The sequence below is a fragment of the Scyliorhinus torazame genome, chromosome 8, assembly GCF_047496885.1.
Source record: "Scyliorhinus torazame isolate Kashiwa2021f chromosome 8, sScyTor2.1, whole genome shotgun sequence".
NCBI classification, from domain to species: domain Eukaryota; kingdom Metazoa; phylum Chordata; class Chondrichthyes; order Carcharhiniformes; family Scyliorhinidae; genus Scyliorhinus; species Scyliorhinus torazame.
The window spans coordinates 225,104,147-225,125,242 of record NC_092714.1 but is presented as its reverse complement, the minus strand read 5'-3'; the positions used below and the strand labels follow the sequence as shown (position 1 = coordinate 225,125,242).

The following is a 21,096-nucleotide window of genomic DNA, read 5'->3' as shown; positions in this document are numbered from 1 at the left end:
GGCTGGTAGAGCAGATGGAAGGGGACTTAAAAAGATGGGACATGCTCCTGCTATCTCTAGCGGGGAGGGTGCAGACCGGTAAGATGACGGTCCTCCCCAGATTTCTGTTCATCTTCCAGTGCCTTCCCATCTTCATCGGCAAGTCCTTCTTTAAGCGGGTGAACAGGATCATCTCGGGATTTGTATGGGCAAATAAGACCCGTGAGTAAAGAGACTGTATCTGGAGTGCAGTCGGGAGTGGTGGGGGTGGGATGCCGAATTTTTGCAGCTACTATTGGGTGGCTAATATAGTCATGATTAGGAAATGGGTACTGAGGGAGGGGTCGACGTGGGAGCGGTTAGAGGCGGCCTCATGCAAAGACACCAGCCTAGGGGCACTTGTGGCACCTCTGCTGTTCTCGCCGGCCCACGTCTCCTCAAGTCCGGTGGTGGTGGCGGCATTAAAGATCTGGCGGCAGCGGAGGAGACACGGCGGGAGTGGAGGGAGCCTCAGTTTGGACCCCTTTACGCAACAATCACAGATTTGTCCCGGGCAAGATAGACGGAGGGTTTCAAAGCTGGCATAGGGCAGGCATTAAAAGGATGGGGGACCTGTTCATAGATGGGACTTTTCCCAGCCTGAAAGCGCTGGAGGAGAAATTCAATTTGCCACCTGGAAATGCCTTCAGATACCTTCAGGTACGCGCCTTTCTTAAAAAAACAGGTGGTGACATTTCCGTTGTTACCCCCACACAGGATACAAGATAGGGTGGTCTCCGGCACCTGGGTAGGGGAGGGGAAGGTGTTGGAGATCTACCAGGAACTTCAGGAGGTGGAGGAAGCCCCAGTGGGGGAACTGAAGGGCAAGTGGGAGGAGGAGCGAGGCGGGGAGCTGGATGCGGGTGGACACCCTAAACCGAGTCCATTCCTCTTCTTCATGTGCCAGGCTTAGTTAATTCCAGTTTAAGGTAGTCCACCGGGCACACATGACGGCAACCAGGATGAGCAAGCTCTTTGGGTTTGAGGATAAATGTGCGAGGTGTGCGGGAAGCCCAGCAGATCATGTCTATATGTTCTGGGCATGCCCAGCTCTTAAGGGATTCTGGCAGGGATTTGCTAAGGCAGTGTCCAAGATCTTGGACACGCGGGTGGTGCCGAGTCCAGAGATAGCGATCTTTGGTGTGTCAGACGATCCGGGAGTTCAGGAAGTGAAACAGGCCGACGTATTGGTCTTTGCCTCCCTGGTAACCCGGAGACTGATCCTCTTAATGTGGAGGGACTCGAAGCCCCCGAGTGTGGATACCTGGGTCAGTGACATGGCTGGGTTTCTCAGCCTCGAGGAAATAAAGTTTGCCTTGAGAGGGTCCATAGCGGGGTCCTCTCGGAGGTGGCAGCCGTTCCTCCACTTTCTAGGAGAGCAGTAAAGGTCAGCAACTCGGGGGGGGGGGGGGGGAGAATGTTACATAGTATTGTTCTTTTTTCTGTATATAAAGGTTAACATTTATTTTGTTATGTTGAATATTGTTAACGGTTATGCAAAAAATTATGTTTTGATAAAATTTTGAATAAAATTAAAAAAAAAAAAGATCATATTTAAGAGAGAGGGTAAAGGTGCCAAGGGAAATGAAGAAAACGGCATACTCAAAATTCGTGAACCTTGAAATATCTAAATAAATATGCCTCGGGAGTTAAAATTTGTCCAACAACTCCTCAAAACTGGCAAACCTACACTCCACAAACCGATCCCCTAAACTATCCTGCCCCTCCTGCCCCCATGGCCTGTACTTCGAATCTAAAGCTGCTGGTACACAGAGATGATTACTACAAATAGGGACTAACAATGACTTGCGAGCTTAAAATGTTGCCTAAACTGCCTCCAAATCCTCAGACTTGACACCACCACCGGACTTGACGTAAATTTTGCAGGGGAAAACGGTAGCGAGGCCATTGCCATTACCAAAGCCCCCAGGCTAGAACCACTAAAATACCTCGCCATCATAGAATCCCTACAATGCAGAAGGAGGCAATTCATCGTGTCTGCACTGACCCTTGGAAAGACCCACCCTACCTAGGTAATCTCCTGCCTTATTTAAGGGGCAATTTGGCATGACCATTCCACCTAACCTGCACATCTTTGGACAGTGGGAGGAAACTGGAGACCCCGGAGGAAACCCACGCAGATACGGGGAGAATGTTCAAACTCCACACAGTCACCCGAGGTCCGATTCGAACCCGGACCCTGGTGCAGTGAAGCAAGAGTACTAACCTCTGGGCCACAGTGCCGTCCATCTTCCCCCATATGGACTTTGGCTCCTTAAGCCACCCCAGTACTCTTTCAATATTAGTTGGGCAGTAATAAAATAACAAATGAATTATCGCTAAGCCACCTGACTGTCCCTCTCTCTGAAGAAACGCCCTATAAATCCTTGAGGTCGTGCCAGCCCAAATTAAGGAAGCTATCAATTTGTTGACTCTGAGCAAAAAAGATTTGGAGAGAAAAATGGGAAGGGCACTGAAAAAGAAATAAAAACCTTGGGAGGACTTTCATTTTAACAGCCTGAACTCTGCCCGCCAAGGACAGGGGAGGTTATCCTATTTCTACGAGTCAGATTTAGCCCCATTCACCAGACTAGCATAATTTAATTTATGAAGTGAGGCCCAATCATGGGCCATCCCGATACCCAGATAACCACCCAGACACTCAGATAACAAAGAACAATACAGCACAGGAACAGGCCCTTCGGCCCTCCAAGCCTGTACCGGTCATGATAACATGGGTATGGGCTTCGGCTCCTTAAACCACCCCAGTACTCTTTCAATATTAGTTGGGCTGTTTAGCACAGGACTAAATCGCTGGCTTTGAAAGCAGACCAAGGCAGTCCAGCAGCACGGTTCAATTCCCGTAACAGCCTCCCCAAACAGGTGCCGGAATGTGGCGACTAGGGGCTTTTCACAGTAATTTCATTTGAAGTCTGCTTGTGACAAGCAATTTTCATTTTCAATTTTTCATTTCATACCACCCTTGGTCAAAACTCTCAGCACTTCCTAGTGCCGTATCCCTCGATACCCATGTTATCCATGTATTTGTCGAGATGCCTTTTGAACGCCGTTAATGTATCTGCTTCCACAACCTTCCCTGGCAACGCGTTCCAGGCACTCACCACCGTCTTGTGTAAAAAGAATTTTTAAAAATAAATTTTAAAAAACCAAAAAAAAAAAAACCTGCCTTGCACATCTCCTCTAAACTTTGCCCCACTGACCTTAAACCCATGCCACCTGGTGACTGACCCCTCTACCCTGAGAAAGAGTGCCTGCCCATCCACTCTATCCATGCCCCTCATAATCTTGTAGACCTCTATCAGGTCACCCCTCAACCTCCGTTATTCTAATGAAAACAGTCCAAGTCTATTCAGCCTCTCCGCATACTTAACACCCTCCAAACCAGGCAACATCCTGGTAAACCTCCTCTGCACCCTCTCCAAAGCTTCCACATCCTTCTGGTAGTGTGGCAACCAGAATTGTGCGCAATAACAAAAGCTAGATCTAGCAAGGCGGAAAGGCAAGGCGCCTAGGTCGGCTCCCCTCCCTGGGGGATTCACGGAAAGTATTCGCTCTTGTACAAATTCAATTTATACCCCAAGAAGGAGCCAAAGTTCTGAAGTAACTTTTTTAAAAAAATGCATTTACAGGATGTTGGCGTCACTGGTTGAGTCAACATTTATTGTTCATCTCTAGTTGTCCTTCAGAAGGTAGTGTTGAGCTGCCTCCTTGAACTGCTGCAGTCCATGAGGTGTAGGTACACCCACAGTGCTGTTAGGGAAGGAGTTCCAGGATTTTGACCGGGGCAGTGAAGGAAAAGTGATATATTTCAAATCCGGGTGGCGAGTGACTTGGAGGGAATCCTCCAGGTGGTGGGGTTCCCAGGTATCTGCTGCGCTTGTCTTCTAGATGGTAGTGGTTGTAGGTTTGGTAGGTACTGCCTAAGGAACCGTGGCGAGTTACTGCAGTGCATCTTGTAGATGGTACACGGCTGCCACTGTTCATCGGTGTTGGAGGGATTGAATGTTTGTGGAAAGGGCAGCAATCAAGCAGGCTGCTTTGTTCTGGATGGTATTGAGCTTCTTGAGTGCTGTTGGATCTGTACATCCAGGCCAGTGAACAGTATTCCATTAGACTACTGATTTGTGCCTTGGAGATGGTTGACAAGCTTAGGAGGGTGGGGTGGGGGGTGGTCTGCTCTGGTAGCCACAGTATTAATATGGCTAGTCCAGTTCAGTTTCTGATCAATGGTAACCCCCCAGGATGTTGATTGTGGGGATTCAGCGCTGGTCATGCAGTTGAATGTCATGGGGCGATGGTTAGATTCTCTCTTAGGTGATGTTCATTGCCTGGCACTTGTGTGGCGTGAATGTCACATCAGTCCAAGGCTGAATATATTGTCCAGGTCTTGCTGCATTTGGACATGGACTGCTTCATTGTCTGAGGAGTCGCGAATGGAGCTGAACATTGTGCAGTCAGCCGCAAAAATCCTCACTTCTGACATGATGGAAGGGAGGCCATTGATGAAGCAGCTGAAGATGGTTGGGCCTAGAATTCTACCTTGAGGAGCTCCGGCAGTGATTTCCTGGATCTGAGATGATTGACCTCCAACCACCACAACCATCCTCCTTTGTGCCAGGTATGACTCCAACCAGCGGAGAATTTATTTTAATAAGACACGGGGAGTCCACAGCGAGGAATATATATTTATTTTAACAACAAGTATGTACATGTGGTCTACTTAAACGTCACTGAGCACTCTCTCTCTAGCAGTCGGTTGTACACTGGCCAACCTTTTTATACAAGTATGAGGAGGCAGGGGAGCTCGTCCTCCTCAAGGAGCACTGGGAAACAATCACCCCCACACTGTGTGTCCTGTGCTAGTTATTACAGTTTCCCCATGATTCTCATTGACCAGTTTGGCTAGGGCTCTTTGATGCCATTCTCAGTCAAATGCTGCCTTGATGCCAAGGGCAGTCACTCTCACCTCACCTCTGGCATTCAGCTGTTTTGTTCATGTTTAAACCAAGGCTGTAATGAGGTCAGGAGCTGAGTGGCCCTGGCGGAACCCGAACTGAACGTCCATGAGCAGGTTACTGCTGAGTAAGTTGCTTGCCATTTCAACTCACTGTCTTGCTCCCACGTCCAAATATCCGTCCTTGGCCTGCTGAAATGTTCCAGAGAAGCCCTGCACAAACTGAAGGAACAGCACCTCGCTTCTGATTCGGCACGTGATAGCCTTCCGGACTTAATATTGAGTTCAACAACTTCAAACTGTGACTCTCTCCACCTTCACGCGATTTTTATTTTTATCACCTTATTTTCATTTCTTCCATTGATCTGTTGTTCCCTCACCATTGTTCCCCCTCCCCCACTCCACTTGGGCCAACCTTTCCTAATTATCCTTTGACACACTGCTCACTTTTGGTCTGCCTTTCCCACATTCTAATCTCTTTATGTGCCACTATCAGCAGCCTCCTTCGCCTTAATCACTCCTATTTACATTCCTTTGTCTTCTGTTCTTGACATCTTTGTCAATGTTCTCCTCCCACTGGCCCCCTATCCAGCCCCACTGCTCCCCCCCCCCCCACTACAGTACAAATCTGACCCCATTTCCAGTTCTCTCTAGGTTTGACAAAGAGTCATCCAGACTCAAAATGTTAGCTCCCTTCTCTCTCTCCACGGATGCTGTCAGACCTGCTGAGATGGTCCAGTATTTTCTGTTTTTGTTATTGCTGAGTAAGTGCCACCTGATAGCACTGATGACTCCATCCATCACTTTGCTGATGATAGAGAGTAGACTGATAGGGCGATAATTTCATGTGTACAGGACACACTTGGGCAATTTTCCACATTGCTGGATAGATGTCAGTGTTGTAGCTGTACTGGAACAGCTTGGTTAGGGGTGCAGTAAGTCCTAGAGTGCAAATCAACAAGTACTATTGCCGGAATATTATCAGGGCCCATAGCCGTTACAGTTTCCAGTGCTTTCAGCCATTTCTTGATATCATGTGGAATGAATTGTATTGGCTGAAGACTACCATCTGTGATGCTGGGGATCTCCGGAGGAGACCGAGATGGATCATCCACTCAGCACTTCTGGCTGAAGATTGTTGCGACTGCTTCAGCCTTGTCTTTTGCCCAGATGTGCTGGGCTCCTCCATCATTGAGGATGGGGATGTTTGTGGAGTCCTCTTCCAGTGAGTTGTTTAATTGTCAAGCACCATTCACAATTGGATATGGCAGGACTGTAGAGCTTACATCTGATGCGTTTGTTGTGGAATCGCTTAGCCCTATTACTTGCTGCTAATGCTGTTTGGTGCACAAGTAGTCCTGTGTTGTAGCTTCACCAAGTTGGCACTTCATTTTCAGGTATGCCGAACTTCATTATCTCATCCATGGCGGAGACTAGGTCCATGATATAAAGAAACAGATCATCTGCATACAGTGGGCTCCCTATGCTCCCTCCCTCCCCACTTTATCCCCCTCCAATCTGTGGAAGATCTCAATGCTATGGCCAATGGTTTGCCAGCCAAAGCAAGCAAAAGCGAGGACAATGGACCAACCCTCCCTCGTACCCTTATTCAGCTGAAAGTAGCACGAGCTCAAGGCGTTTGTGTGAACATTTGCAGTGGGGCCCTTTACAGCAGACCAATCCAAGATATAAACTTTGGCCCAAAACCAAACGTCCGCAGTATCTCTGAGATACTCCCACTATCAACGCCTTTTCAGCGTCCATTGATACAGTCACCTCCGGTACGGGCACTAGAGAGGGGGAGAGGACAACATGTAATAATCAATATACATCAGCTGACCGCTACCGACCCTTGACAAAACCTGTTTGTTCTTCCGAGATCACCTCTGGAGGGCAGGGCTCCAACCGCAGTGCCAACACTTTAGCCAGCAATTTAGCATCAGCATTCAACAATGAGATAGGCCAATACGGCCTGCACACTGTAGGGTACATGTCGTTCTTCTGAATCGGGGAAATAGAGGCATGTGCCAATGTAACAGGCAATATACCCTAGGACATGGGATCATTAAACACGTCCAATATCAGTGGAATAAACTGCCCTGCAATTTTCTTCTCTAACTCGTTAGGGAACCCATTCCGGCCCGGAGCTTTACCCAACTGCATTAAAGCAATATCCTCAGGGCCCAACTGGGATAGAATGGCCCCCTCATGCATCGCAGCTTGCTCCCTGCCTTACCCATTGAGAGTAATTCAAATTGTGTCTGTAACCTTTTTCTACTCTCAGCACCTCTGGCGAAGGAACAAGTGAGTACTGATGGTCCACCTCTAGGATGGGACTTGACAGCCTCTGCCGCTCCACCCTACCAGCCCTTTCCTGGTGTTCCTTGTAGCCAATTATCTCCTCTCTAATGACCACCTTAAGGGCCTCCCACAACGTTGAAGGTGAGATAGACTCACTCGTATTCAATGTAGTGAACTCACCAAGGACGGAGGATATACATTCGCAAAATCCTTCCTGCCAAAGTGCCGTGTCCAATTTCCATGCCAGGCGTTGAGCAGGACCTGGCTCGAGTACTAAATCCACAAAATGTGGGGCATGGTCTGAGATCACAATTGCCGAGTACCTCGCCCTTTTCACCCAAGGAAGAAGAGATCTACCCACCCCAAAATGTCAATCCATGAATAAACGAGCAAGGAACAGACTCTGGTTCATGCGCATTTTTTGCTTACTTATGTTAGCAATTTTTCTTATTTACCAGTCTCACACCCACTGCAAATGTTTTGAAAAATAGAATTTGTAACTATTTGTCATGGGCTAAATGTTATTCATTGGATCTTCAATTATGCACGAATATATATGTGTATTTTTGAATTAGTGCGTCAGAAAGGCTGGACTGAAGGGAGTGTGCACATATCTCTATAATTTTGTGGCTAGACTGCATGCCAGGGCTGTTGATATTCATGAGTACGTGCAGTTCTGCTGAGCTATTGAGTAGGATATATTGAAATTTAAAATATTTTTGAAGTATCTGTTTGGGCCTCTACATATGTGTAATTTGTAACTGCAAAACTTCCTGCAGTGAGTGAAGTACACTTTACAAAGAAATCAGATTTTGCAAATGTACTGCATTTCTACAACAGATCCGATGGTGAAAATTGAAGCAGCTCGTCCTCTTTCCTGCATTCCTATAAATGAACAGTCATCAAGTTGCTGAACATGAAGTTTAGTTCATTCCTGCATACAACCTATGTAACTTACCCGTCTCTGTTTCCTGTACTGAATCATGGAACTAAATCCAGTTTAGTAGCTAAATGTCTTGGGTTCGATAGAGTAGGGATTGTTGGAATTCAATAAATTGTGGGGTCACCTGGCAGAGATAGCAGTTTGTAATTTCTTACTAAAATTTATAATCTTTATTGTCACAAGTAGGCTTAAATTAACACTGCAATGAAGTTACTGTGAAAAGCCCCTAGTCGCCACATTCCAGTACCTGTTGAGGTACACCGAGGGAGAATTCAGAATGTCCAAATTACCTAACAGCACTTCTTTCGGGACTTGTGGGAGGAAACCGGAGCACCAGGAGGAAACCCCCACAGACACTGGGAGAATGTGCAACCTCTGCACAGAAAGTGACCCAAGCCAGGAATCGAACCTGGGACTCTGGCACTGTGGAGCAACACTGTTAATCAGTGTATTACCATGCCGCCCATTGTATTTTATCACATGCATTATTCGACAAATTCACAGTGAATCTGTTTATAAAATGATTTGTTTTTGAGTATTGGATAGTGAGGCAATTTTCCATGAAATTGCTTTGGAAGAGTTTAGATTTGAGATAAACACATTTAAATAGAACCACCCATTTGAGATTAAGGTGGGTGACTCAGTATGAGACCAAGGCCGAGAATTTCCAGCCTCGCCAGTGGTGACGCTGCCCGCTGCTGGCAAAGCCAGAAAATCCCACCCTTTGGCTCAGTTTGCATCAAGCTTTCACTTCTTTCGGACAATTTTTAATGGAAGAAAGTTTTCAAAACTGCTTCGTTGTACACAAAAACACTTCCTTCCTGGTGTAACTATGGTACCCATGATGCTTAAATATTCAAAATGTGTTTGACTACATTTTATTGGGATTGGGGACACCTGGGAAAAACTTATTTGTTTGGTTGAATATGTCCAAAGATATATCTAGGAGCTGTGTGCGTTTATGGATTAAACTGGTTCCTTACCAAACAAAGTGAATTGGTTCATTGAGTTTCCTACCCAGAGCTGCAGTTGGCCATAATTTTCAGGTCAGCAGCAAAGTAAGGGTGGCCGGTGCTGACCTCCTAGAAAGCTGCTCACAAAGAACTAATCATCTGGGGCATGATTTTCTCTTTCAGTTTAAATCTGGTGCCCTGGCAGCAGTGATGTCAGTTCCCATTGAAGCATTCACACACAACAAACTAGAAAATTAAAAGGACATCATATCCTTCATTTATAATTAAAATTTTCCAATAGTAAAATAAATGATTTGGATTAAGATGGCAGTTGAGACAGAAACTAAAAATGTCAACAGAAGAAAAGTCGAACAAATGTACTTTTTATTATAATTGGCAAATTTCACATTGCATGAATTCGCTGCTTTTCTGGGCCTTTCAGCGTGTTTTTGCAGCAGTTTCAGTATGTCATTTTAATACCCAGTTACTTTTCTTTCAGTAATTTCCTGGATGGCTTTTGCAGCGAGTGTGAGTGGGAACCAGTGTGTGTGGATCTAGTGTGTCTAGTCATTTCCATTGATTTAATTTCCATGACTGAGGTCTGTGGGGGTTGTGGTGAGATGGGTGCAGCAACAGTATATCTCTGGAGAAGTGTGGAAATCACTGCCAACAGCTTGGGGATCTTTGCATTATTCTGCATGTCTAGGCCCCCAATGTTGCTGTCGGTTTAAGTAGAGGCATGATGGTGAACACGTCACAGTTTGGCATAATTTCTCACAAAGTTCAGGGCGCTATGCCGTCAGACAATTCACTTAAATAGCGCAGCTGTTTGATATGGCATGAATAGAAAGTCATGTCGCTTCCTGATTACTGCTGTCTTTTTAGATCAGTAGGCTGGTAAATTTTCAGTTAACCTCTTGAGGTAAAGAGCCTTTTTATGACCTGCTTATACTAGCAAATGTGGGCGGCACAGTGGTTAGCAGAGCTGTCTCACAGCGCCAGGACCCGGCTTCGATTTTGGCGGGGGGGGAGGGGGGGGGTCACTGTCTGTGCGGAGTTTGCACTTTCTCACTGTCTCTGCATGGGTTTCCTATGGGTGCTCCGGTTTCCTCCCACAGTCCAAAGATGTGCAGGTTAGGTGGATTGGCCATGCTAAATTGCTCTTGTCCAAAGGTTAGGTGGGGTTACAGGGGGATGGCCTACATAGGCTGCTCTTTCAGAGGGTCAGTGCAGACTCGCTGGGCCGAATAGCCTCCTGCTGCACTGTAGGGATTCTATGAACTAATGCACATTGGGTCTGTGCCATGAACAACGAACCAGAATTTGACTCCGAAACTGCAGGAGTACTGGCATCCCCATTTCCATGACCCTATCAATGCAGGAATTCTTCAAATTAAGCAGTCCAGAGAGACATTAATTTTCAACCAGACTGAAGGAGCTGGTATGCCATGTAAAATATTACACACTGTTCTTCTCTGGAGGCCCAAATAAAAGTTGGTGTAAAAGTTTGAAAATCCAGTATAAATGAATTGTCTGCTACTAAATGTGAATGGTGAAGTGCAACTGAAACTTGATGCTTCATGTCAGCGTGGCAGAGAATGTTATTGCGTCAGAATTCTCTAGATGGGTTCACAAATGTTGTTTATTCATTGGAAGGCCATACTTCCCTGTGGGGCTTGATTTGTCACGACCTGTGCTACACTTGTTTCAGTGGATATTTTCCCCCTCTGGTGTAGTCTTTTTGTACCATGTATCTTCTCTGGTCAGATGGAAGTAGTGGTAAATTTATTCTCTGGTCTCGGCCAGTAATACTGTTTAATTTTTCTGTTCGAACAAACCAAAGTGAAGTGACCGACCTCTGCACCATGCCTCCAAAGGTGATGTAATGAGATGCTTGGAAGTTGACTGTGTAGAATATTGTGCAATAGGTTGGTACAGTTTCATGTTGGATCATCGTGTCACCTTTTGCACAGCAATACTTAACCTTAGTCTTAATAGTGACCTTCATAAAGAGATCATAACCATAGCTAATATATGGACATGTATATGTGTGGGATACATATGACCTTTATCATGGTTTGGTGAGCAGATGTATGGATAATAGGATCATACAGCACAGCCGAAAGCCATTTAGCTCCTCGTGCTTATGAGTTGTGCAACTACTGTGAAAAATGGGTGGCTGGAGCTCATTAACCTTTTCTTTGAGTTGTTACAGCCCTCGAGAATTGGGCATTCTCGCTGGTTGTAATGTTTTTCTCTCTAAAGAATCTTATTTTGCCATACAGATCCCAATATGTTTATTGCCAGTAATGCACACATTTAATGTAAATTTAAGATTAAGCCAATTTAAAATTGTTGCACAGAAACCATTTTCTTTTATGCTGATGTGACCATTGTGTTTGTGATTGTAGAAAGACCGATTTTGTGTCTATCAAGAATATTGCAGCAACCACGAAAAAGCCTTGAGACTTTTAATGGAATTGAACAAAATACCTGAAGTGCGGGCAATGCTTTTGGTAAGCTGCATGGCCTATCCTCAAATTTCCATGGAAGTATATTTGTTTGTTTAAATATGATGTCAGCAGTTGGTTGAAGTTGGCTGCGTAATACAGTTATCCTTCTTCAGTTAGACTCTCCGAGAAGTATTGCTCTGAGCCTCGTATTCAGCAGCAAACCTTGTTTGGTCAGGAATAAATAATTCCAGTGTTGATTTTAATCCCGCGCCATGCGACATTGGTTAAATATGTAAAATATTTAAGAATTTTATATAGTTTTTTAAAAAAAATAGCATTTTATATCCAAAACTTAAGATTCACTTTGTATTTATTGTGTTGACACAGACACCTCTAGGATGCAAATCAAGATATTTAAAATTTTGGACATGAATGGTTAATTTAAACTCTTAATTTAGTTATAATCTTGATGGAGAAATGTTAAAAATAGAAATTCTAGAATGGGAAATTGTTGTTGGCAGCATTTATCTTAAGATTTACGTAATCATCCAGGGGGCCTATTGTTCAAAGAAATGTCCATTTAAAATTGATTGTGTGACTTACCAGTTCCACTTTCATTTTAGAATTGCATGGTACTAGGAGGCATGAAGACCACAGATATTCCATTGGAAGGCTATTTGTTAACACCGATACAACGAATCTGCAAATATCCGCTGCTACTGAAGGTAAATAACTGGAATAAAGAAAATTATTGAATTGCGATTATTCTGTGTGGTTTCTTCCAGCGGTTAGTGTGATACTGGGATAAATCTTTGTTTCAATAGATCGCTTCCAGTTTGATCGAGATTTATTTCCACAAGAAAATCAAATTCATAATTTGAACGCTGCTATGAAATATTTTCAATTATTTCTTGACATGTCCCTCTACTTGAAATTTAGAAATTTCAGTTGCCTGGAAGAGGTTGCAGACAAGTTCTTTAAATCTGTGGTTCATTATCAGATAACATAGCAATTAAAATGTTTGCATAATATTTTCCATTATAATAATTTGACACTAAACAGTTTACGATTTAGGGCGGGATTCTCCGGCCACACCCACTCGGCAACCGGAAATTTTGGCTGGTGTCAATGAACCTTTACATGGTCTGCATCTCGCCTGTGGCAATGTTGCGGCAGGCAGGGCGTAAGAATCCGGCCCGTAATGTTTGTGATCAAGAATTATGGGTGGAATTTAATGAAAAATTTCTCAGTTCATTTTTGACGGGTTTGCGGGTTTTTCAGGAATTTACCTGCAGGCTCTGCCGGCTGATTCCCCACTGCTCTCAAACTTGATCTCTTTTTTGGGCCCTGCGGGGTTTCTCGCATGTCTGGCCCATACTTCAAATTTTTTTAAGCACTGGTGAGCTGAATGCCGAGATCGGCCACCATTTGAAAGGGTGCCTCGATCTCTGTAAGCGAGCTTGTGGGTCTCTTTCCCCCGCCCCCCCCCCCCCCCCCCCACACGCACACACTCATATCATCCTCTCACACACGTGGACCCACCACCAACTGAGGACACCCTGCTATGCCTCTTCAGGCCCTCCCCCTGCAAGGCAGCCATGCAGATGCGCACACTGCTGACCCATTGTGAACTTAGGGTCCCAGCCAACCCATCAGCAGGATGGGCGCACTCCAGTGCAACCAGTACCATTTTGTTGGCTGGGATAGTGTGTGTAGGGGTGAAATGTGTATATTCAGCTACACCTTGTCAGCCTCCCGAGTATCAATGATGGAACCGGCGAATCCTGTACCATTTCCCATTGGAATCTATTGTATTCCACATGGTGTCGGTGCTAACCCCTCACAGTTGCTGTACCTCGGTCCAGGTAGGGCACCAGTTTTGCCGTCGTGGAATCCACGAATCCTGCCCCAGCATCCTTACTCTCAGGAACGGAGAATCCAGCTAATGATTTTTCAGAAAAGATGAAAGTCTAAATGTTGCCTCTAAACTGGTATGCTTATGGACTGGGGAAAACCCCATTTTCATTAAACTTTTAAAATCTGTTGTTGTCTGATTCCAGCAGTGTAACACAGTACTAAATTTTATATCTCTGGTAACCTGAGTGAAGTGGAATAGTTTGTGGAAAGTATGGTGTGTCTAATACTTGGAGATAGTCCAGTAACTGCAACAGTTAATCCATAGTTCAAGGAGGAACCTGATTTTAATGTTTCTGTTGTATTACGTCAGGTCCTTGGTTTTCTTGAGATTTGTGATAGCTTTTCAGCAAATACAACAGTTGATCATTACTGAAAATGCCCGTGTGGCTGAATCTGAAATGATGTCTAATGTACAGTAGTGGATGTTTACAGATGTTGTTATTATTGGACAGTTTTTCAATACTAAAATTTAAATAATTGAATGTCTTGCTTGTTTGGATTATCAAAAGTGTAAAATAGATAAACACACCAAAGAAACTTGAGAAGTTTTGCTCTGGGCTGGGTTGGCATAACAGGCGGGAGGATTAGAGTAATACTTATTATTCCTGCTTATGTTGAGTTAAGGGACTTCCTTATGCAATATTCCTAAATGAAGTGGATAAACCGAGTACAGAAGAATCAGGATAGGCAGCAATGATTGTTTAATGAGTGGAAAATGCAAGGCAATGAGTAGGAAAGGTAAATAATTGATACAACATAGAACAAACATATTTGTGGGTTTTGCTGGACAGTTAACTAAAGTCACCAGCGCAGCCCGAATCGATCCAGGAATGTATATCCAGAGATCAGAACACAAATCACCATTGATGGTAACATGTCCATAAAAGACACTGAATGGGCAACATATAGAATATCTTGTCCAGTCTGTAGTGATCTGTATATCTGATGGTATATGAAGGGTTAACAACTGCATCATGGTGTTCGACAACCACGAGGTGGCAGCACTAGATTCAGGTATATAAACTGAACACAGGAGGTCTCTTCGAACCAGGAGTGATGAGACAGCAGAGTGTTAGAAAGATATAGCTTAGTTGGCACGTGTAGTTAAACATAGTTAATACTTCTTCTGGTTTACTTTATCATCAGTTATAGTTTTGTAAGAGTGAACAAACTCATTAGTATTTATATTCAATATTCATAAAATCTAATTTGCTTTAAATTGAAGATTGGTAGATTCATTGAAATCTAACCATCAGACCATTTTCGAAGTAAAGCAAAGAGTAACGACATATTACAATCACGTACTATAACACAGATCTCGTCACTGTACTGCACCAAGGATATTGAGGCATTAAATTGATGTAGACAAGGAGGACCAAGCTGGGAAGAAGAAGTAAGGCGTGGGAGACATGATTCAAAAACCCTGCATTCTTGAAGATGTTGATAAATTGAATTCCAATAATGGATTCAAGATTGGTACAAACTCTAGAATAAGGGATTTAAACTGAAGGATAATGCACAGGCAGTTTTGATTGAACTATTTGATAGAAAGCCATATCCACGAGGCTGATTGTGTAGAAAATTTTGAATGAAAATTAGCTCGGTGATGGGGAGCAGGTGGTTGAGAAGTGTTAACTTTGCGGTTAGATCAACTGCAGACTGGTATTTCTGGCCCTGTGCTTGCCGTATACCACAGAGGAAGGAGGCTGTTTATAATATTCACAAAAATATCTCAAAACTGCCTTGATAAGGAAATAAAAGCCAATAAAATGGTGTGCCAAAAATAATAATCGAAAAAACCTGCTGCTTCTCATGGATTATCCTTTGTTTTGTGTTCAAATCTCTCTTGATTGCATTCTGTATCAAGATAATGCCTTCATTAGGAAGCACTTCATATTTCCTAATTAACAATGCAACAAAATGGCAATTGTAAGATTCACATTAAATTGTCTTGTCTGTATGAATAGCATTGGATCAGAGGCAGAGACCCTAAACTCTTTAAAAAGTATCTGGGTCTGCACCTTATGTGCTGTAAGCTACAGGGCCATGGACCGGATGCAGGAAGATGGGATTAGAAAGGGCACCTGGATGTCCTCGGGCTGGCATGGACAAGATAGGCCGAATGACCACCTTCTGTGCTATATCTTTTCTCTGGGTTTTATGTTCTGAGGTATGATCAGTAGGATTGCAGATGGCACATAAATTGGTGGTGTAAACAGTGAGGCGGAAAATCTTAGATTACAGGACGATATCGACGGCTGGTTAGATGGGCAAAACAATTAAAAAATGAATTTAACCCTGAAAAATATGAGGGAGTACATTTTGGGAGGACTAACAAGGCAAGGGAATAGACAGTGAATGGTAGGATCCTAGGAAATACAGAGGATCAGAGGGAGCATGGATCACTGAAGACAGCAGGACGGGTAGATAAGATGTTTGTGGGATACTCCTCTTTATTAGCTGAGGCACAGCATATAAGAGCAGGGCGATTATAATGGAGATGTATAGAACACTGGTTACATCACAGCTGAAGTACTTTTGTGCAGTTCTGGTCGCCACACTATAGGAAGGAAGTCATTGTGCAGAGGAGATTCACCAGGATGTTGCCTGGAATGGAGAATGTCAGCTGTGAAGCGAGGCTGGTTCATTAGGCTTGGGTTGTTCTCCTTGGAGAGAAGGTTGAGAGGAGAGCTGATTGGGATGTATAACATTGAGGGGGGTAGATATGAAGAAATGTTTGCCCTTAGTCGAGGGCTAATAACCAGGGGGCTTAAATTTAAGGTGAGGGGCAGGAGATATAGAAGGGAATTGAGGAAAAACCTTTTCACCCAAAGGATAGCTGATACCTGGAACTCGCTGCCTGAAAGGGTGCCAAGCCAAGAACTCTCACTACATTTGAAAAGTATTTAGATGAGCACATGAAATACCACAGCATACCAGGCTACAGACCAAGTGGTGTAAAATGGGATTAGAGTAGATAAGTGCTTGTTGGCTGCCACGGCCATGAAGGCCCAAAAGGCCTCTTTTCATGCAGTAAAAACACTATGACTCTAATTTTAATTATAAGAAAACTTACTTGAAACAAACAGTCCCTTACATTGGAGGCGCTGCATTGACAGCAGAGTCCCATTTAAATGTTCATGTTTCAAGTCCTTTGATTTCTGAGGCGGCATTGAAGTTTGAGATATAGTTTTCTATATTTACAGGAGTTGCTAAAACGGACCCCGAAAAAGCACAGCGATAACTCAGCGGTCGAAAAGGCTTTGCAAGCAATGAAAGCTGTGTGCACGAATATTAATGAAACAAAGAGGCAGATGGAAAAACTGGAAGCACTGGAACATTTGCAGTCGTCAATTGAAGGATGGGAGGTACGATTCGAAAGACTGAAGAACTGATGGGCATTTCCTCCTTGTTTTCATTTGAAATGTTGAACGGTGCATTTTTGAACAGAGCATTCTTATTCTGATGTGATGGAGAAATGTTTTTACATTTCTAAATCCATCCGCAAAGGCAATTTTGAGAAATCACCCTTTTTAGAATGGTGCTTTTGACTACATTTTTCCCATTAGAAGTGATTCCTCACAGGTGCATTAGTTTAAAATTCTGCCATGAGGTTGACAGAACAGAAGTTTCTTTGTAGATTGATGCTTGTTGGTGGAATCCTCCTTGTGTGTACAGCAGCTGCTGTTTCACCAAACGAAGGCAAAATTTACCAACAGCCTAACATTTATGTCTACAATACAAACACTTGTACTAGATAAATTTAGCAACAATCTTTCCAATTGAAACACTTTTGGGGGCGAATGAACGAATTTTAGTTGTGCATTACTATGCACCTTGTCAACAATACTGTCCATCCAAGAAACGGCACTATCTGATAGATTAATGAGTGCTAGTAATCTTAATCATGTGGCAGCTTAAAATAACCAAACTCTATGCTGAAGTGCAACAGCACTTGTCATTCTTGTATGAAAGTCAAAGTCACTTCTAATGTGATATCAATTCCGTTGTGAATGTCTCTTTTGTTAAAGCGAAGAACATTGCTGTTTCAGCTAGTGCTTTGCATCGGCAGCAGCTGCAAAGATGATGTAACTTCCTGACTGAAGGAACTGCCTTCTCTGCTGTCTTGACTGAATGCAGGATAGCAAAATGCCTTGCTGAACATTTTGAGGGAGACCAAACTCTGCTTTATTTTATTATGTTAACAGAGAGCTATTATTCTCTTCGTTTATTCATACATTCGTTAACAAGATCTTTACTGAACAGCATATCTCTTCCCCAAAAATGACTATATCTGACCATATAGTTTGAGGTGGTGGATTGTGTGTCCTAGTCTCCTATTTTCCCATCCTGGATAATTGAGAGCAGTTCCATTTTAAAATGGCAAAATAATTAAGTGGATGTTTTGAAATGGAAGCTATACAATAGCAATACAAAAAAAATCTAAATAAACGGGGCGAATTTCCATCGACCAAAGGTTTAATCAGATTTATTCAGCGAATTTTATTTGTATATGCAACAACTTTCATTTATAAAGCGCCTTTAAGAGAGTAAACTGTCGCAAGGCACTTTGCAGGAGCATTAACAAACACGTTTTTGGGGCAGCATGGTGGCACAGTGGTTAGCACTGCTGCCTCACAGCGCCAAAGACCCAGGTTCAATTCCGACCTGGGGTCACTGTGTGGAGTTTGCATGTTCTTCCCGTGTCTGTGTGGGTTTCCTCCGGGAGCTCCAGTTTCCTCCCATAGTCCAAAGATGTGCAGGTTAGATGGATTGGTCATGCCAAATTGCCCCGTGGTGTCCAAAGGTTAGGTGGGGTTACAGGGATGGTAGGGTGCAGACTCGGTGGACTGAATGGCCTCCTTCTGCACTGTAGGGATTCTATGATCACCCTGGTAGGATTAAAATCACCCAGGTGATTAAAATCCCTCTACTACCTCACCCATCCCCACGCCTGTATCCTTTTTCCCATCAACCAAAGATTAGCTGAAGGTAAGTGCGTCCTGATAAAATAGTTCTCCTAGTTTTATTATGCATATCTGAGGTGGTCACTGTCATAATATACACCAGTATATCATGGTGCAGATACACACACACTGATGGACACACAGCAGGACCAATCAACACACACCACACCGAAGCTAATCACCAGTTAAAGCACACGCACTATAAAGACAGGGGGCATCAGAGTTCCCGCTCATTCGAGCTGCAGCCTCCTAGTAGGACAGAGCTCACAGCCTGCAGCACAGATCTTCACCATGTGCTGAGTGCATAGACTGGTTCGGACAAGGCATAGGTCTTTAGTTCAATCTAATATCGTGTTAACCCACAGTGAAAGTATGTTCAACAGTTTCTGACTAAATAAAATAGTGTTGCACTATTTTAAGTGTTGGTGGCCTGTATGTGTTCCATGGATCCAGAGCACCCAACACATCAGTCACCATAAAAGGATTTTTTTTAAGCAACACAGTTAGAGTTCCGCCCTCTCCACAGTGATTTAAAATTTGGTCCAAGTGGAAAACCTTAAGGATTCTGTGAAAGGAATAGTGATGGTTTGAAATGTGGAGGACCTAGCCGACAATAGCTATTTGTATTAATATAGAAACATTGACCTGGTATATTGCTTCACAGGTGTGTATCAGACAAAATGAAACTGAAGGCATGGCTGCCAATGGTGGAACGATAATAATTTTTGGTGGCAGAAGAGGCCAGAATTGGAGAAGTGTATGATCTTGAAAGCTTGTGGGGCTGAAGAAGGGCACAGGCATGGGGAGGGGTGAGGCAATGGAGGGATTTAAAAGACAAAATGGGAATTTTAAAATCAAGAACTTGGGAGACCTGGACGCATTGTGAGAAAGAATGATGGGTAAATGGGACATGCGCTTAACTTTACAAAAGGTCCAAAAACAGTACGGGTTAATGCTGGCTTTTATCACCTCACTTCTGGGGAAATATTTTCTGCAACTGATGTTACTTTATAATAATTTCTAAATTAATATTATATTAACAGGTCATAAAGTGTGTGTGAAGTTATTGACAAATCACGGGCAAAATATGTCTTGTATTATTAAACTGCAGGATGTGTAGTGTTATAACTCCCATGAAGACCACAGCGGATCACTGATTGATCTTCCCGTGGGGTTTGTGGAGTATGCGTTTTCGTATTGAGCAGACGAAGGTCCGGCCAATAGAGACTCGCTAGGTGGACTTTAAATACTGACACAGACCTGGGTCAGGGAGTTCCCGATGGTCCCTGGCTGGGATGCTTGTCCTGTAGCTGCGGCTGCACTTTTGTTGTGGAATAAACCTTCTGTCCTTCTAGCCTGGGTTCACCTGGAATTATTACATATGGCAATAACTCATTGCTTACTTCTCTCATGTATGTAACTGTGGTGGACAATATGGATTATTGCCAATGTTTTTTTTTCTACCCAACTGTAATGTACAAGTCAGGGCTGTGGTTCAGACTCTTTTACACAATTATGTTATAAAATGTGGCCTCTGTTTATCGTCATTCACTGCAAAGAGTTTGAAGATGTCCAAGAACAGAATACACTTTAGTAGTTGAAGTAATCTAAATTTTGTTCTGGAGTTGCTCATACAGTTTGCAATCTTTTATTCGGGCAAAATTGAGGATCTTGCAACTTTGCCACTTTCTTCCCCATCTTCTAAATATACATCATGCAAGTGTTCAGCTGTGATGAGTGATTGAGAGTATTCAGCTGTGTACTTCCTCATCTGCTGTGAAAAGACATTTTGAGTGGACGTTAGTGCAAGAAATAAGAGAATGTCACCAATAATCAGGCAATTTTACTTGTAGCTTTGAAGCTGCATATTCCATGAATCTGACTTGTACTTTGAATACGCACATATGATTGAAATCATAAACGATGCTGCACAATACAAGATGTTTCTATTTTTTTTGCCAGGGTTCAAATTTGACAGATATATGCACCGAACTGCTGCAACAAGGACCTTTGTTGAAGATCTCAGCCGGAAACATTCAGGAACGAGTGTTCTTTTTGTTTGATAATTTGCTGGTGTACTGCAAAAGGAAGTCTAGGTATGCATTGATTCAAATCTGTTAAGTGGCATCCTAAATAGTTACGGAAATTGGTGATTGTCAGCCTCTTCATGAGATTAAGCTCTGTTGGCATTGAATACTCCAAACGCTAGATTTCACTACTTCGAACATTCACCATCTCCTTTGAGTGTGAAATTTGATGACTAATGGTGGTCAACCTGAGAGAGCACATCCTGCTGTCAGCAGAACATGTATACTGTGTGCCATTCCAACATAAGAAGTGTTTATTCCAAGGAGAAGTGAATGTAGTTAATTGTGGGATCGATGACCAAGAAGCTTATGATTATTGTTACTGTAAACCGATGGACTTGAAAGGCAGCCTTATGCTCTTTGTCCTTGGGTGTGATTCACTGTGATTTCACTTGGGAAGGGAACAGTTGGTCTCGAGCTGCTTTAACCTATTACAGGAAGGGCTTGGAAATGAAAAGTAGTGACTTCCCCACATTTTCTGC

At 43.5% G+C, this 21,096-nt stretch overlaps 1 protein-coding gene across 1 annotated transcript in view; it reads left to right on the top strand.

Moving 5' to 3' along the window:
• Nucleotides 1-21,096, top strand: part of LOC140428408 (phosphatidylinositol 3,4,5-trisphosphate-dependent Rac exchanger 1 protein-like) — a 303,808-nt gene that overhangs the window by 122,683 nt on the left and 160,029 nt on the right. Inside the window, exons 4-7 of the mRNA XM_072514826.1 lie at nucleotides 11,602-11,706; nucleotides 12,267-12,368; nucleotides 16,767-16,928; nucleotides 20,490-20,623. Coding sequence (XP_072370927.1) covers nucleotides 11,602-11,706; nucleotides 12,267-12,368; nucleotides 16,767-16,928; nucleotides 20,490-20,623 — 503 coding nt within the window. The remainder of the gene's footprint in view (nucleotides 1-11,601; nucleotides 11,707-12,266; nucleotides 12,369-16,766; nucleotides 16,929-20,489; nucleotides 20,624-21,096) is intronic.